This window comes from Coregonus lavaretus (assembly GCF_964263955.1).
Source record: "Coregonus lavaretus genome assembly, chromosome: 20".
NCBI lineage: Eukaryota > Metazoa > Chordata > Actinopteri > Salmoniformes > Salmonidae > Coregonus > Coregonus lavaretus.
Genome location: NC_140007.1, coordinates 14,835,680 through 14,855,127, shown reverse-complemented (window position 1 = coordinate 14,855,127; position 19,448 = coordinate 14,835,680). Strand labels below are relative to the sequence as shown.

Below are 19,448 nucleotides of genomic sequence, written 5' to 3'. Positions count from 1 at the left end.
ACTGTGACGCCATGATCGGACCAGACATGCAATTTCCTTGTTATCTGTTGATACTTATTACACTTTAAATTACATTTTATGTCATTGCATAATCTATTCTGACTAGATTTTTTAACTTTTTGGTGCTTTGTTTCTGCTCGTTTAATACAAATATAATTGAGTTGTGAAATAAGTGTTTGAATTGGCTATTTTATTCAACAGCTAATATGTGCCAAAAGAGTTGGCCATAAACATTCAGAGTGTAGCCAATTTTTTTTCCTTATTAGCAATTAATTGAATTGGGGCTAATCTCAGTTACCCAGAAGTAGATTCTCGTGAAATTTGGTCAGCCTTATTATTTACAGAGTTGGCACCACAGGTTCAAAAGTGTTGTGGCAAAATTTGTATGTGTCTTTTCTGGGGCCTGGAGTTTTTCCTGATCTCATGACCTGGTCAGTCTATGACAGGGTCCAACATTACCTTTTTTGGCCCGGACATGGAGTAGTTTTTAAATGCATTGGGGTCATAAAGGGCCTACAGGTTGGCATGCTTTCTCTCTATATGCAGCTATTAATAGGCTATATTTGGTTCTTATGATGTGTATTAAAAAGCTGTAAATCCTTAACAATCTATTGACACTAAGACAATATAAGGAACATAATAAAAAAATCCCCATCAAAATCGGTCAGTTTAAGCAAGAGATATTTAAGCTCGAGGTTTTTTTGCATGGGCTGTGTCTCAATCCACCGCATCCGTCTATGTCGGGCTTCCACATCTGCGGTGGAAGGTGGCCGAGTTACAGCGGTGTTTGTCAGACCATGAGACGTTCCGAAAACATCTGTAGCGTCTGAACAGTTTCGCCTACAAATAATAACCACTCTGTGATGGTGTTCTCCGTTTTGCTCTACGACCCTCACAAGCCCCACAGGACTTGTCTGAAGTCAGTAATACTGATGTTCAAACTTCTGTCTGTAGCGTCTGAACCGTTTGGGCTACAAACTAATATGACCCCTCTGTGGAATAACCTTATTCTTTATGATGTATTTTTTGACTGTATTTTTTGCCATTTATGAATGTGTTATTCAATGCGTTTCAATGGGCTATAGTAGGCCAAATTCAATATTTTATCAAATCATTTTTAAAATATTTTTTGGGATAACTAAAGGGGTCCTAAAATTCAAAATAGCTAAATGATCCATCTTATGACCATATTAAAACAATTCCATATGTTAGCTTAGTAGAACGTTCCAAAAGAGATATGACCTAGCTACAGTAGGCTAGCCAAGACGAATGCTAAAGTGTATTTTTGTAGCTTTCTTTTTGCAGACTATAAACAGTAGCCAGCATATTGCTAGTGTGTTCACAATTGAGGGTTTACTTTTGTAAATCACTTTCATAAAATAAATAAGCTCGGGCCAAGTGGCGCAGCGGTCTAAGGCACTGCATCGCAGTGCTTGAGGCGTCACTACAGACCCGGGCTCGACCGGCGCACAATTGGCCCAGCGTCGTCCGGGTTAGGGGAGGGTTTGGCCGGCTGGGATGTCCTTGTCCCATCGTGCTTTAGCGACTCCTGTGGCGGGCCGGGCGCATGCACGCTGACATGGTCGCCAGTTGTACAGTGTTTCCTCCGACACATTGGTGCGGCTGGCTTCCGGGTTAAGTGGGCAGTGTGTCAAGAAGCAATGCAGCTTGGCGGGGTCGTGTTTCGGAGGACGCATGGCCCTCAACCTTCGCCTCTCCCGAGTCCATAAGGGAGTTGCAGCAATGGGACAAGACTGTAACTACCAATTGGATATCACGAAATTGGGGAGAAAAAAGGTGTAAAAAGAAAAAATATATATTTAAAAAAATAAGCTCAGTGCTTTTTTTTACACAGGACAGCTCGTGTGTGCTGTTTGAAGGTAGCTATCAACTTCTGTACTGATCGAGTGCTCGAAATGTTGTGACTCTCGGGAGCGTAGTAGTGCTTGAATGAATGCCCAATCATATTGCTCAAATACAAATAGCACAACCTTTCTGCGTGTAGTCTTCAATGGTTTTCAATGGTAGACTGCAACAGAGCAGGTAAATGCTGAACTGGAACGCAAAAATGCGCTGAGAAGTAACTTTCCCGGTCAGTGCTGCTGCTTTGAAAGTCGTGTGGCAGCGCCACACCAGATTGAACAATACTGGGGCAAAAGCTGTCTCGCCACAAGTTTTCTACCGGCTCTGCTTCTGGGTTCAAACGTGTTACCAATTCAGAGTTCCAATGTGCCAGAGAGGAAGCAAAGTCGCCACAAACTCTCAGCAAAGCCCCCCCCCCCCCCCTTCTGCTAATTAACTACTGCGCACACAGGCTTGAAATCACCACTCCCAGTTAAAAAATTAAGCACCGCCTTCGCCCAATCCTGATTCGTCTAAATAATCAATGACGAAAACACAAACACAGGAACTACTGCTGCTAGTTATCTCAGCCATTCTATTACAGCCCTGACAGATTATCTTGGTAAACACGCAGAATCTTCCCACGACAGATTCAATTGGGGCCATTCTCTTTCTTTGATTTTGGTCCGTTTGTTCATACGTGAGTGATGATGGATCCTTGTCTTTGGATCTGAGTGAGAAGTGTTTGATCAGACTGTGTCTCTGTTGACCCCCCAGAGAACCGGACACCACCTACTTTGAGCTCCCCCACGGGGGTCACTCTGGGGAGAGGGTGGCCCCCTCCACCAGCGCCCCCAGTAACGCTACAGAGGTCTGCATGGACATCTACCACATGAGGGACATGAACGACAACGTCATGGTAGGAAGAGAAAGTCTAGTTCAACTGCAATTTAATTCACAATTTAATTCAATGAACAATACACTGTAAGGGCTGAATCCTACCTTCCGAAAATGTGCCTAAAATCATGCTTTGGAGATTTGAGGAAGTTTAAGTTATGATAAGATTTAGTCCTTACATTCTCTCGCAAATACAGCTGTTTTATAAAGACTATTGAATTACCATCATACACTGAGTACAAAACATTAGGAACACCTTCCTAATATTGAGTTGCACCCCCTTTTGCCCTCAGAACAGCCTCAATTTGTCAGGGCATGGACCCTACAAGGTGTCGAAAGCGTTCCACAGGGATGCTGGCCCATGTCGACTCCAATTTTTCCCACAGTTGTGTCAAGTTGGCTGGATGTCCTTTGGGTGGTGGACTATTCTTGATACACACAGAAAACCGTTGAGCGTGAAAAACCTAGCAGCGTTGCAGTTTTTGACACAACCGGTGAGCCTGGCACCTACTACCATACCCTGTTCAAAGGCACTTAAATCTTGTGTCTTGCCCATTTACCCTCTGAATGGCAGACATACACAATCCTTGTCTCAATTGTCTCAAGGCTTAAAAATCCTTCTTTAACCTGTCGCCTCCCCTTCATCTACACTGATTGAAATGGATTTAACAAGTGACATCAATAAGGGATCATAGCTTTCACCTGGATTCACCTGGACAGTCTACGGCATGTACACACATGTACACATGTCAGCATGTCCACTCAGTGTATATGCTGGACTAGTATTTTTGAATGGATTTATGCTTTTCTTGTCATGTTGACTTTGTGGCGGTGTGACATGCGTGGACACTAGCCGACTAGCCGGTATCAGGTCAGGGTTGTTCATGTATTGGTGGGGCTGGGGCCCCAGTTGGTGAGGGGGGGGGGGGGGGGTGTTCCCTCTATTGAAGTAGAGATTCCCTCCTCATTTCCCTCTCCTCCGGAGCCCTTTCCCTCCCTCAGTACTCCGTGGTGAGTGGTCTGGGATTAGGGGGGAGGTTAACACCTTAATTAGAGAGGAGCAAGTCAAGCCCCACACACACACACAAACTGCTGCTCTGCCATCTGTAGTGTGTGTGTGTGTGTGTGTGTGTGTGTGTCTAAAACAGCTGCAACAGTCTAGAACTGCCAGAACAGGAGTTCCTAAATGTTTAGACACTGCTCTCTATTGTAAACAGACGACTTCAATTATTTTTCTATGTGTTTGGCAAACAGATACCTTGTCAGTGCTTTATGAGGAAGGCACTAATGGACTAGAGAGTGTGTTTTTTTAACCTGAACAGCAGTAAATCAAACAATGCTCACCCAACCAAAATCTATGAGAAGAGGACAAGTCATTCAATTACAAACAAGCCTTCTGATGTAAAATATTGGACTGATCCAATATATCACTGGGCAAGGCTGGACTTGCCCTGCTAGTTAATGAATAGTCATGAGACAAAAAAATGGGAGGTCCTACATTTGTTGTTAGATGCAGGACTAGTTGAGAGGGCCGAGACAAGACCAGCAGCGGAGGCAGGTCAAAAGAAGCAAATGAACCTTCATACATCGTTCCTCCATCATGACCCAACCCGGTTCTAGTGAGCGGTCCACCTGCCCTGCCTGTGGATCTGAAACCTGACTAGTGTGGTTCAGAGCAGTGACCGCACCTGATCATACCTGACCTTACCATACCTGACCGCTCCCCTTCTCCCAGTTCTATCTATGACCGTCCAGTCAGGAGAGTGCCATCCTCCTTACGACCGCACTACGCTCTCTACAGGACGTCTAAAATGTTGTACGTTAGTGACCCTGCGCAGCACTACACCACGGTAAGGTGGCTGGGACTTTGAAAAAACGTTTTTATTTTTTTCATTTCTGGTATTATGCGGTGTATATGTGTTTTAGTCTACATACCTGTGTGGATGCCATTTTGATGTGTCAATTTTACGAGGGTAACTTACTTTTGGTTGGTTTGTGTCATTGGTTCTATTTGGGAATCAGTCACAGTATTGTTCAGTAGTACTCAGTGTTACTCAGAACCATAATTTGTGTATACTGGTTATTCAATTAGGGTGGTTGGTGGGAGGATGAAGATATAAGGGGTCAATGATAGGTCGGATACCTCCTGTTCTTCTTTTGCTTTTTGTGTATATACTATTTAGGATTTATCACAGAGTAACTAACATCTGTGTCATTTTACTGTCATTTTACTGTAATATTACTCAAAATAATATATCTCATGGATTTAACTATACATCAAATCAAATCACATTTTATTTGTCACATGCGCCAAATACAACCTTACCGGGAAATGCTTACTTACTGTCTGGAGTCCATCCATATTGTTGGTATGTTTCTCAACTGTATTGACATTGGTTCGCACTGTTGGCTTTATTGAGTAGATGGGGGATATAGAGTTTGCTATAAATAATTATATTCACCATTCCAGTTCTGATTGTTATGATATTATGAGACTAGTAGTCACAGGTGTTCAGTAACAGTTTTGAAGGGAAATATTTCAATGCACAAAATGATTTGTTGTGTGTATTCCATGATCACACATAGGATATAAGAAGTTGAATTTTGCTACTTTCTTTCACAAACAGAGAATAATTAATGAATGAATTAGTAAGAAATCCTAACCATAATCATTAGGATGGTAAAAGAAAAAAGCTGCTCCTGGACCAGCGGTTAGGGGACACTTCTACCTATCCCAGTATAACAAACACTCTTACTGGCACTGGGGTTAAATTGCCCCTAGGTACAGATCTTAGATCAGCTTACTTTCCCCAAATCTTAACCTTATCCTCTTTACTGACACTTCCCATTTCCTCCCAATAGGGGGCAGACCTTCAACACATGACTTCATGATCAGAGTTTAGACCCAATTGTCATGGTAGCAGTTACCAGGCACTAATCTACTCCTCCCAAATATTCTGCTTAGTCTAGACATGCAGAAAAACGCATGATGCCATCAAATGCATTTTTCATTGCATCCTGATTGGTAGGGAATTTTATTTTATTTTGATTGTCTCTTTTCACTGGGCACATTGGTTCAATGTAATTTCATTGAAATTATGTGGAAACAACATTGATTTAACCAGTGTGTGCCCAGTGTGTTATTTCAACGCAGTGAATTGATAAGAAGATAGATGGAAATGTTTTAGATGCTATGATTAGTTCAGGACGCAAACAGTAGGTCACCGGGAGTGCACTATTCTAACACACACATTCTACATTTGAGTCATTTAGCAGACGCTCTTATCCAGAGCGACTTACAGTTAGTGAGTGCATACATTTTTATTTTTTCATACTGGCCCCCCGTGGGAATCAAACCCACAACCCACTGGCGTTGCAAGCGCCATGCTCTACCAACTGAGCTACACAGGACGCACACACACACACAGTGGCAGTGGTGCCTTTTGCCTTTTGCTCTGTTTCAACTTGTTATAGAGCAAGCTGAGACATTATGACATAGCACACCTGTGTGTGTGTGTGTGTGTGTGTGTGTGTGTGCATGTGTGTGTGCATTTGTGTGTGTGTGTGTGCGTGTGCGTGTGGGTGCGTGTGGGTGCAAGCGTGTGTGTGTGGTTACCTGTGTGACTATGCTCCTCAGATGAACTTGTCTAAAATGTTTTCTAGAGATGACAACACCAGCTGGGCTTGTCTCACCATAGTGGAAACTCCCTTTATAAACCATTATCTCTCAAATAGATACATGTTTCATACTATTAACAGTAAAACAAATATGAATAACACTTTCTATGAACCATCTTTGTGTACTACAATATGAATGCATTTATAGGCATTCATTTATACAGGCTGTTATAGGAATGCTCAGAGCAAGCCTTGAACTATACATCCAACCCAAGCCTAGTTTAATCAGGAATGGGTCTTTATAGTTGCATCATCTGTAGACTTATTAGGCTTTGAAGTAAACAAATAACATGGCCAGAATCTATCCTGCCCCATTTTCCTAACTCACTGTGTATAGAACCTTGGTTAGCCCACTGACACACAGAGCAAGGGTCGGATACTATCCCTATGGCATAGTGAATGTCCCTATGACTTAGTGACTGGCCCTGTATGACTGAGCAGAGTCATATATATAGATGTAAATATGGGTCTGTGACTGAGTGACTGTCCTGGTATGACTTAGTCTTTGTGACTGTCCCTGATTGGCTTTTTCACTGTCCCTATGTGAATGAGTGACCGTCCAAATATGACTTAGTCTTTGTGACTGTCTGTGTAGACATGGTTAATGTCCCTATATGACTTTTTCACTGTCCCTACATGAGATACTTATATGTGTTATTTGTGATAACATTTACCAACCATGTCAGGTACACTCTTAGAAAAAAAGTTGCTATCTATAACCTAAAAGAAGTGGGGGGGACATATATATATATATATACAGTGTGCTCCAAAATTACTGGCACCCCTGACTGGCAATGCACAAACAATACTTAAAAAAATATAAACAATATAATTATAGAGAGAAACTCAAAATATCAACAAGTGAGAAATACTGTACTTTATTAATGTTTCAATGGAACCAACCAAAATCATACAATTATTTAATACAAAATAAATGTCACCAAAATCAAGGTTTCATAATTATTGGCACTCCTCATTTAGTACTTAGTGCAACCACCTCTGGCAAGGATAACAGCATGGAGTCTTTTCCTGTAATGTTTGACAAGGTTAAGGAACATATTTGGAGGGATTTTGGACCATTCCTCAATGCAGATCCTTTCAAGATCCTTCACTTTCTTGGGTTTGCGCTTATCAACTGCCCTCTTCAACTCAGCCCACAGATTTTTGATTGGATTGAGGTCCGGCGACTGAGATGGCCATGGCAGAACATTGTTTTGTTGTCACAGAACCATTTCTGTGTGGATCATGATGTATGTTTTGGGTCATTGTCTTGTTGGAAAGTCCACCTACGGCCAAGTCCCAGCCTTCTGGCAGAGGCAACCAGATTGTCAGCCAAAATTGCCTGATTCTTGGTGGAATTCATTATGCCATCAATCTTAGCCAGTGCCCCTGGAACTCTGGAATTAAAACAGCCCCAAAACACCAAAACATCACTGACCCACCACCATATTTCACCGTGGGTATGAGGTGCCTCTCCTTGTATGCATCTCTGTTTCGACGCCAAACATGCCGATGCTGTATCTGACCAAAACGTTCAATTTTGGTCTCATCTGACCAGAGCACCTTCTTCCAGTCATAATTTAAATGACGTTTGGCAAACTCCAAGCGCTTGCGTCTGTGTCTTGGGGTCAGAAAGGGCTCTCTTCTGGCAACCCTTCCAAAGAGCCTGTGGTTGTGGAGGTGGCGTCTGATGGTGCTTTTTTAAACCTGGTGACCCCAAGACGCAACCAAGGCCTGCAATTTCACAGTGATTCTTGGGGATTTTGTTGCTTCTCGCACCATCCTCCTCCCTATCCTGGGGGGCAAAATGCATTTGCGTCCTCTACCCGTGAGGTTTTCAACTGCTCCATATCTTTTAATAATAATAATAAATAATAAATAATTGCCCTGACAGTACTCAGTAGTATATTCAATTGTTTGTGGATCTTCCTCTAGCCATTACCAGATTTATGAAGGTCTACAACCATCTGTCTCTTTTGAACTCCCAGTTCTTTTGTTTTCTTCATGGTGTTGGATGACAAAGGGATATTGCATGCGTGTTACTTCATTTTTAGACCCTAGTGAAACAGGACGTGATGTAATGGCTCAATATAGTTCCTTAAGACTTAGATAAACTTAAATAAGTGGAATTGAATTCCTGGTTTAATTTTGGAAGATGTTATTTACAATAATCTTTAAGGGTGCCATTAATTGTAAAACCTTGATTTGGAGGACATTGATTTTTAATTAAATCAATAAATGATTTTGGTGGGTTTCATTGGAACATTAATATAGTATAGTATTTGTCTCATGTTGGTATTTTGAGTTCATCTCTATAATTATATTGTTTATATTTTTTTAAGTATTGTTTGTGCATTGCCAGTCAGGGGTGCCAGTAATTTTGGAGTCCACTGTATGTATATATATATTTTTTTTTATCCAGTCGGATAAACACTCCAAACAGCCTACCTGACCACTCGGAGGCGTCTGCATGGTCCTAAAGCAGACCGTTGCCATGTTTTGTATCACATTCCAATGATAAAACTTGTGGGGACAAAAATGCAATTTCAGAATGTGGGGGGGGTACATGTCCCGTCCCCAGTGAAAGGGTTCTTCTGCTGTCCCGATTTTTGGTTCCAGGTAGAACCCTTTGACTTCCAGGTAGTACCCTTTTGGGTTCCATGTAGAACCCTTTCCACAGAAGGTTCTACATGGAACCCAAAAGGGTTCTGCCTGGAACCAAAAAGGGTTCTCCAATGGGGACAGCCGAATAACCCTTTTGGAACCCTTTTTTCTAAGAGTGTAGTGTCTGGTGTAAGTTCCCCAAATGGTGCATGGTGCATGGTGCATGCTGAATGGCTAGGTTCTGGCTAGAAATAGGCCTACTGTTTGGTTTTTCCGGTAGGGGGGGATCAAAATTACTTTCGATGAGTCATCGTTGTTTTAAACACTTAGGGAACCACCACCCACTGCTTGACAACAACAAACCCCAGTCAAAATGTGTGAATTCACCTCAGTATTGATATGACATAGGCCGCTGCCCCAAAGACAATCGCATGCACTGTCCTTATATGGGTGCACCACTATCTCCCCTCCTGTGACCTTTGAGCCCGACTCCTATACTTTTTAGTGTTTTCCTCTTTCCTCTCTGTCTCTCTTTCTCTCTGGGACAGATGTCAGACAGACAATGTTTATCCTAGCTGTGCGGGTCTTCACTATGCATTCACCAGCGTGTGCGTACTTGCGCTGATGTTGTCGTCCGAGTCCAGGCATGCTGTAATTAGAACACTGGCGCAATTTTTTGGGTCTCTCTCCCTCTTTCTTTCTCTCTCTCAGTCCATCCCCTGTCATTCTCTCTATCGGTGGGGTTTTTCTAACCTTTGCTGTTAAAGGGTCTTTGGTGGTCTTCGAGAAGAGGGTGCTGCTGTGTTTGGGAGAGAGTTGTGTCCATCGATGCACACACCTCTACCCGACCCTACAGGCTATGCTCCCTCTTTCGTCTTGCTTTATTTTGCTCGGACAGTTTGTGTGTGAAAGTGAATACAGCCAGTTGGGAGGATGTACTACGTGAAAAAGAAGGTAACTCTTGGTCTTTGATTTTACGTCTATGTGTGTTCAGCCTTGTCTTGTATACCTCTGTTTTTGCCCAGCTCATTGTAGTAGTAGTAGTAGTAGTAGTAGTAGTAGTAGTATTTTGATTGTCCAGAGGTTATGAAGGGAGATCAGGTGGGGAAATACATTTTATGTTGTTCTCCATAGTATTCCACACTCCATTGCAAAATGATATTGCTTATATTGATGACTGATTATTATCAATTGTGTGCCAATCTTCAATCAAGTACAGCAGTTACTGCACGAGTTGGCGACTTTGTATAGACTTTATTATGGTCAAAGGCGTTCCCTCTCTGATTATTGATGATTTTGAGGTTGTCTCTACATTGAAGATTGTTATTCTCTAGCTTTTCCCTCCATGTGTGCTGGTAGTTTGGCTAGTGATCTGAAGTTTCTCACCACTCACCACAGAGCTACACATTTTCCCCTCCTCGTGGTGGTGGCGGTGAGAGGAAAGTAGAGCTGCCCGCCATGGAGATGGGACTGGCAGGCAGTTAGGCAGATCACAGATTACATTGATGTTTTACAACCTCACCCAGCCCCCCTGGGGGGATACAGGGTGGGGGGCTACACAAACAAACACACTCACACACACACACACACACACATTCACACACACTTTTGTTTTACTATCCTTGTGGGGACCAAACAATTGATTCCCATTCAAAATCCTATTTTCCCTAACCCTAACCCTTAACCTAACCTTAACTCTAACCCTAACGTCTGACCCTAAACCTAACCCTAATTCTAACCTTAACCCTAATTGTAATCATAACCCTAAACCTAACCCCTAAACCTAAAATAGCCTTTTTCCTTGTTGGGACCGGCAAAATGTCCCCACTAGTATGAATTTTCCTTGTTTTACTATCCTTGTGAGGACAAAAAAACACACACCTCAATACTTCCTACCCCTCCCCTACCCCTCCAAAATCCCTTCTTCAAGTGTTGTAATCCGAACCCCCTGATGAGCCCAAAAATCCCTGTGTGTCTCTCCAGGTTGGGCCTTACCTTTTCCTTAACATTCTCCTCCTCCTCCCTCTCTCCCTCCTTCCCTCCCTCCTTCCCTCCCTCTGTGCAGTCCCAGTACAACCTGTTGAGCAGCAGCATGGAGGCGAACCTGGGGAGCCAGCGAGCGGCGTCCACCAGCCCCTACAGCTCGGGGGAGAACACGTCTGCAGTGCCCACACCGTCACCCTACTCGCAGCCCAACAGCACTTTTGACGGCCTGTCGCCGGCGCCAGCTATCCCGTCCAACACTGACTACCCTGGGCCACACTGCTTCGAGGTCACCTTCCAGCAGTCCAGTACCGCCAAGTCTGCCACCTGGACGGTGAGTTGAGATCATGTAGACGTACACACGCACACACACACACACACACAGACATACATGCGCACGCACATGTTACAAGCTAACGGGATGGTGAGGGGTTGTTTTGTCTCTGTCTGACTCTCTCTCTCTCTTTCTCTCTCTCGCTCTTTCTCTCTCTCTCTCTCTCTCTCTCTCTCTCTCTCTCTCTCTCTCTCTCTCACTCTTTCTCTCTCTCTCTTTCTCTCTCTTTCTCTCTCTCACTCTCTCTTTCTCTCTCTCTCTCTCTTGCTCTCTCTCTCTCGCTCTCTCTCTCTCTCTCTCTCTCTCTCTCTCTCTCTCTCTCTCTCTCTCTCTCTCTCTAACTCTCTCTAACTCTTTCGCTCTCTCTCTCGCTTTCTCTCTCTCTCTTTCTCTCTTTATTGTGCTCTCTCTAGTTTTTCATTTTATTATCTGTTTCAGTGTCTCTGTCTTCCCTTGACTAACAAGTAAAGTAAAAGTCATAAACTAAAGGTGCTACTTTCCCTGAGAACGGACTGACATTGCTGCATTAGATCAGTGAAGTTCTCTTGATGAGATGGGTTGTTGGCTGCAACCGATTTATGTTTTTATCCCAGAACTGATCCGTTATTGATACCATACCACAAACATGACTAAAATGTTCAGTACAACGACTCAATCCAAAATGCTGCCATTTAGTGTATGAAGCCCAAAACCATGTGAAGGGAAGACGTGAGGTGCATGCAACACGTGTCCAACAAATTGTCCCCCCTAATCAGATGCTACAATTACTTTGTAGCACCTGACGAATACAGCTCTGAACACTGAACAACAATGAATGGTTGTACATGTTTTTCAATATACTGTAGTAACTGATTAAGAATGTTAGTTAATCTCTTTAGTTTCAAAGTAAATCCTGGTTTGTTTTGTTTACCTCTTTTGTGCAATATGTTGCAAGAGAGAATACTAAGGGAAACCTGCGAACATATATCAATATTCATAGTTGTTTCACCTGAAGAATTATAATGACATTTACGTATTTGACATACTCCCACCCCAAACAGACCAAACTAAATGGACAGTCCAGGAATGTATCTAAAGACACTTGAAACGGGAGCTGCTGCGATGTGATTTGTCTAAGCTGAAAAAGAGCCAAAAGGTGTCGCCCCGGATTGTTACGGAGTTGACCTCTGTTTGAAACGTGAGCCTGTGTTTCCTTGCCTGAGGGGGCTTTTTGGCTGTGTTTGTTAAACGTACTCAAGCGTGGGGGCTTTATTCAGGGCTCGGCGGCGGCGGCGGTAAGAATCTGTAAAAGGATCCCCTGGCCACTGAGGCGCTGCTTTCTGACCCTCCACCGCGTTATGTCTTTCTTCAGCCCCTCTCTTGGCTGTCACCCAAATCGCTCCAGGGCTCCACTCTGTCCCCACACATAGGCTTCCTCTCCAATGTGTCTGTCAACTGTTCTTTGACACAAGCTTTTCTCATACCCCTTACCTGTCTCATGGTGACTGAGGATACACTCGGAAAACACCAGCCCCATTGTTGTAACTAGACAAGTTATAGGGCCCAAAGTTTTTTACATAGTCAGGATAAACTCTGGGCCCTTCCTTTGATAGATCTTAGGAGAGGAGCCTACAGTAGGTGCAGTATTGGTGTTAGTGTTCGGTTTCTTATGTTCTGTGGTTTGTATGATTGATAGTTGGAATCCATCACCTTATGTTGAATGAGAACGGATAAACTATGTCGTTACAAATCCGAACACTTATACCTGAGGACTTAGGTTGGGCAATTTTCAAGTAGAGACAGAAAACGACTTGACTGAGCAGCGCACACAAGGGTGATACACACTGAGTAATACACTCCTTAAAGTCCCACTCCTTTATTAAAAAATAGAAATAATAATGGCAGCCCCCCTACTTGATTTGCTATTAAGCTGAGCGATTGTGCTGGAGAAATGTAACCCAACTACTCTCAAATTAATATTCTTCAAGAATCAATGTGTGTATATCATTAAAGGGGCAATCTGCTGTTCAAACAATAACAGAGGGCACCCCACCACTGTTTAGGTACAGCTGAAGGACTGCTGTTTAACCATTCTCAAATTCATAGACAGATCTATGAATGCACGGACTGACCATCCGTGATATCAAAATGATAGTTTTAGGGATGTACAGTGTTTGTTTACAATTACATTGTCTACAAACAATGGAGTAAAACAAGCTTATATTTTGGGTTCTGATGGGGTAAAACAGTTGAAGTAAGTTCATGATGCATTGGTAAGTTATATTCTTCAAGAATCAATGGGTATGTATTTCGTTATTTAAAAGTACAAAAATGGATGTACAAATCACAGATTTCCCCTTTGATATACATTTTTTAAAATGACTGTAAATATCACAGAGTGGGCCTTTAAGGTAGCACAGGGAGAGTCCTTACACCCTGCCCTAAACTGCCTTGCCTTGTGTGTCTGCCTGATGGAACAATTAAAGCACTATTGTTAGCTGAAGGCAGTAGTTAGACAGAGTGAGAGAACAATGTTAAGTGTCACGGTGTGAAAATATACACTGTTATTACATTACTTAATCGTTTTGAATAGCAAATGCTTAGGGGAAAGAAGATGACCTAGCAGAAAAAGTGGATTTGTAAAAGTCTGGGATGATTGTTATAATTGGTCCCCTATTATAAAAGATGGAATTAGAATATGAATGATACAATGAAAGTGTTTTTCCCACAATTAGTTCTAGACAGACAAATTAAGAATAGATGTTTGGATTAATGTAAGTATATACAGTTGAAGTGGAAGTTTACATACACCTTAGCCAAATACATTTAAACTCAGTTTTTCACAATTCCTGACATTTAATCCTAGTAAAAATTCCCTGTCTTAGGTCAGTTAGGATCACCACTTTATTTTAAGATTGTGAAATGTCAGAATAATAGTAGAGAGAATGATTTATTTCAGCTTTTATTTCTTTCATCACATTCCCAGTGGGTCAGAAGTTTACATACACTCAATTAGTATTTGGTAGCATTGCCTTTAAATTGTTTAACTTGGGTCAAACGTTTCGGGTAGCCTTCCACAAGCTTCCCACAATAAGTTGGGTGAATTTTAGCCCATTCCTCCTGACAGAGCTTGTGTAACTGAGTCAGGTTTGTAGGCCTCCTTGCTCGCACACGCTTTTTCAGTTCTGCCCACATATCTTCTATAGGATTGAGGTCAGGGCTTTGTGATGGCCACTCCAATACCTTGACTTTGTTGTCCTTAAGCCATTTTGCCACAACTTTGGAAGTATGCTTGGGGTCGTTGTCCATTTGGAAGACCCATTTGCGACCAAGCTTTAACTTCCTGACTGATGTCTTGAGATGTTGCTTCAATATATCCACATAATTTTCCTTCCTCATGATGCCATCTATTTTGTGAAGTGCACCAGTCCCTCCTGCAGCAAAGCATCCCCACAGCATGATGCTGCCACCCCTGTGCTTCACGGTTGGGATGGTGTTCTTGGGCTTGCAAGATACCTCCTTTTTCCTCCAAACATAACGATGGTCATTATGGCCAAACAGTTCTATTTTTGTTTCATCAGACCAGAGGACATTTCTCCAAAAAGTACGGTCTTTGTCCTCATGTGCAGTTGCAAACCGTAGTCTGGCTTTTTAATGGCAGTTTTGGAGCAGTGTCTTCTTCCTTGCTAAGCGGCCTTTCAGGTTATGTCGATATAGGACTTGTTTTACTGAGGATGTAGATATTTTTGTACCGGTTTCCTCCAGCATTTTCACAAGGTCCTTTGCTGTTGTTCTGGGATTTATTTGCACTTTTCGCACCAAAGTACGTTCATCTCTAGGAGACAGAACGCGTCTCCTTCCTGAGCGGTATGACGGCTGCGTGGTCCCATGGTGTTTATACTTGCATACTATTGTTTGTACAGTTGAACATGGTACCTTCAGGCGTTTGGAAATTGCTCCCAAGGATGAACCAGACTTGGCTGATTTATTTAGATTTTCCCATGATGTCAAGCAAAGAGGCACTGAGTTTGAAGGTAGGCCTTGAAATACATCCACAGGTACACCTCCAATTGACTCAAATTATGTCAATTAGCCTATCAGAAGCTTCTAAAGCCATGACATCATTTTCTGGAATTTTCCAAGCTGTTTAAAGGCACAGTCAACTTAGTGTATGTAAACTTCTGACCCACTGGAATTGTGATACAGTGAATTATAAGTGAAATAATCTGTCTGTAAACAATTGTTGGAAAAATTACTTGTGTCATGCACAAAGTAGATGTCCTAACCGACTTGCCAAAACTATAGTTTGTTAACAAGAAATTTGTGGAGTGGTTGAAAAATGGGTTTTAATGACTCCAACCTAAGTGTATGTAAACTTCCGACTTCAACTGTATACAGTGCCTTCAAAAAGTAGTCACAGCCATTGACCTTTTCCACATTTGTATGTGTTACAGCCTGAATTTAAAATGGATGAAATTTAGATTTTTTGTCACTGGCTTCACACAATACCCCATAATGTCAAAGTGGAATAATATTTTTCAAAAATGTTTAGTCAATAAGTGTTCACCTCCTTTGTTATGGCAAGCCTCACTACGTTCAGAAGTAAAAATGTGCTTAATAAATCACATAATAAGTTGCCTCGACTCTGTGTGCAATAATAGTGTTTAACATTATTTTTGAATGACTACCTCATCTCTGTACCCCACACATACAATTATCTGTAAGGTCCCTCAGTCGAGCAGTACATTTTGAACACAGATTCAACCACAAAGACCAGGGTGGTTTTCCAATGCCTCGCAAAGAAGGGCACCTATTGGTAGATGGGTAAAATAAGCAGACATTGAATATCCCTTTGAGCATGGTGAAGTTACACTTTGCATGGTGTATCAATACACCCAGTCACGACAAAGATACAGGCGTCCTTCCTAACTCAGTTCCTGGAGAGGAAGGAAACCACTCAGGGATTTCACCCTGAGGCCAATGGTGACTTTAAAACATTAACAGGTGATACGAAAAAACTGAGGATGGATCAACAACATTGTAGTTACTCCACAATACTAACCGAAATGACAGAGTGAAAATAAGGAAGCCTGTACAGAATACAAATATTCCAAAACATACATCCTGTTGGCAACAAGGCACTAAAGTAATACTGCAAAAAATGATTTGGGGCAAATCCAATATAAAACATTACTGAGTACCACTCTCCATATTTTCAAGCATAGTGGTGGCTACATCATGTTATGGGTATTCTTGTAATCGTTAAGGACTGGGTAATTTTTCAGGATAAAAAATAATCGGAATGGAGCTTTCCACCAGACACTGGGAGATGAATTCACCTTTCAGCAGGACAATAACCTAAAACACAAGGCCAAATCTACACTGGAGTTACTTACCAAGAAGACAGTGAATGTTCCTGAGTGGCCGAGTTACAGTTTTGACATAAATCTACTTGAAAATCTATGGTAAGACCTAAAAATGGTTGTCTAGCAACAACCAATTTGACAGAGCTTGAAGAATTTTGAAAATAATAATGGGCAAAAATAATGGGCAATCCAGGTGTGGAAAGCTCTTAGAGACTTACCCAGAAAGACTTTTCAGCTGCAATCACTGCCAATGGTGCTTCTACAAAGTATTGACTCAGGGGTGTGAATACTTATGTAAATGAGATATTTCTGTACCTCGTATTCAATACATTTGCAAAAAAATCCAAAAACATGTTTTCACTTTGTCATTATGGAGTATTATGGGTAAGAAAAACATTAAAATGTAATCCATTTTGAATTCAGGCTGTAACACAACAAAATGTGGATTAAGTGAAGGGGTATGAAGGCATACAGTACAAATTTGAAAGAATAAACTGAACTGCATCTTAGGTAATGAAAAAATACTTTCTCCCTGATTTGTACTGCAAACCTTTTTGAATATGCCCTTACCTTAGTATTGGTGTAATAATTTCACTATCAATCAGTTGATCAGGGTTGTGGTCCTTGGATTATGGATTCAGGATTCAGGATTATGGATTCAGGATTCAGGATTCAGGATTATGGATTCAGGATTATGGCTCTGAACTAAACACTAAGGTCAGTTTTGCATTTTCTCTCCTCTAATGGTTATGGTTAGGATTTGGGAGATGGTGAGCTGATCCTAGATCTGTGTCAACAGGCAACTCCTACCCAAAGCACTAAACAAGAGGAGCATTTGCACCCGAGGAGAACAACAATCAAAGAAAGCCCCAAAGACAGGACATAACAATGTTTTCAAGTCTATTCGGGGACCATTTGCATCGCAAATGCTTTGTCGGGCTACAAGTAACATGTCAGTGTGTTGTTAAGCAAGCGTGAGTTTCTGAAAGGAAAATAGATTACTGTCAAGCCGATAGGAATGAAAGAGTTGCTTCTAATGCAGGGAGATTCCCAAAATGGCAGGAGAGTGTGTAACAACTTTAATCCCGCGTCGGCCCGTGCTTGAACATGAATCGGCTTGGGGATCACTGTCTGTGGGTAGTTGAGACACTGTGTGTGGTTGCAGGCTTGCAGCTTTGTGGGGCCCCAGGCTATGGGGAATGGCATAGGGGCATATTGACTTCATCTCCTAGTTTTGGCCGTTACGACTATCTCTCAGCTACTGTAGGAGGCACTGGGCTTTGGAGAGATGAACTTCTTAAATACCATGGCTACTGCCCAGACAGACTCGGTTTGTGTTTGCAAGCAGCTCGTTATGTGTTCAAAATATATTTCAAGTGACATTGCCACTCCAATGAGTTGCCCTTGCCAATATGGACTTTTCAATGACACTTTTAACTTTCAAATGTTCTCTTTTATCTGGACTGATGAGGATTTGGAGTGCTATTGTGTCTGTGTGGAGAGTCTGTACTGTCTATGTATTGTAGGCTATGGTTGGTTGCCATTTACAGCCCAGCAACAATCTGTCCCTGGAAATTAACATTGAATTGAATACACTAACATCTACTTGACTGACAGCAGTCATCAGTTTTGGACTGCAGTATTGGCGATTGAGGGAGTTGACACCTGTTTTGGTTACTGTAGGTGAAATAGAACAGAACAGAACAGAACAGAAGAAGGCACGGCGCAACACAAAGAATACCTTGTGTTGCATGAAAACCCCCATCATGATTATTCACACTGAACGAATCTACCCAAGATTACTTTAAGCCACTCTATTTACAAGTGATCTCATAGCTGCTGTGGGTGTCTGTCTTGTAAACATCACATTATTCTGTATTAGGGATAATTGCTCCCAAGCATGCACCATCCATCCTTCAAATTAGCCTTTTGCCTCCCAAACTTCAAACATTCCTGGAGCTCTCCGAGCAATAAGTGTCATGATGGGATGAAAATGAGATCTAACACTTCAGCCCTTTTTCCAATAACGACCAATCGGCACTCCCGATGCTCCGACAACGTTCCGACAATGCTCCGCCACTCGGCTGGGTGTGGATTGGGATGAGGAAGGGACAGGCCGGAGCATGCTCTGTATCCCGGCGTGTCAGGAGCTGCTCTTCCCAGCTATTAGCCTCTCACCGTCAGGACGCAGGCCCCAACATGCCCATAGAGTCAGACACCGAGCGCACATCCATTCTCTGAGTCTACCCCATCTCCACCACTGCCTGTCTGCATGTGTGTGTTGCCACAGCTTGGTAACACACACACACACACACACTTGATAATGAGGATATTCGAACACACACATTCACTCACGTCAACACACACACACATAATTTGAATCAATTAGCCACCTTTCTTGGTGTTTCATCCTCGCACTCTTTACTCACACTAATTTCCATAGACACTGTGCATCATGCTTTGGAGCAGGTAGCTCCTGTATTGATATGTATCAATCAAAATAGTAATCTGTACATGAAGCACATCAATAGGTAAAGGTGTTGTCACTCTTTGTGCATTATATCAAACTCGACAAACTATTAACATTAATACATGATAAGATTTGATATGATGCGATACAATATTAAACTGGACAAAAATATAAATGCAACATGCAACAATTTCAATGATTTTACTGAGTTACAGTTCGTATAAGGATAAATCAGGCCCTAATCTATGGATTTCACCCACTTGGCAGCCAGGTCCACTCACCAGAATGAGTTTTT

The 19,448-nt window shown here is 42.2% G+C and overlaps 1 protein-coding gene across 2 annotated transcripts in view; it reads left to right on the top strand.

Annotated features, from left to right (window-relative positions):
• The first annotated feature begins 2,704 nt into the window (after nucleotides 1-2,704).
• Nucleotides 2,705-19,448, top strand: part of tp73 (tumor protein p73) — a 37,981-nt gene continuing 21,237 nt past the window's right edge. The window contains exons 1-2 of one of the 2 annotated variants that reach the window (XM_084184831.1): nucleotides 2,705-2,761; nucleotides 11,087-11,338. In XM_084184831.1, coding sequence (XP_084040957.1) covers nucleotides 2,720-2,761; nucleotides 11,087-11,338 — 294 coding nt within the window. In that variant the 5' untranslated portion in view covers nucleotides 2,705-2,719. Of the gene's footprint in view, nucleotides 2,762-9,559; nucleotides 9,976-11,086; nucleotides 11,339-19,448 lie in introns of those variants that run through there. The other variant, XM_084184830.1, reaches the window with a different exon arrangement.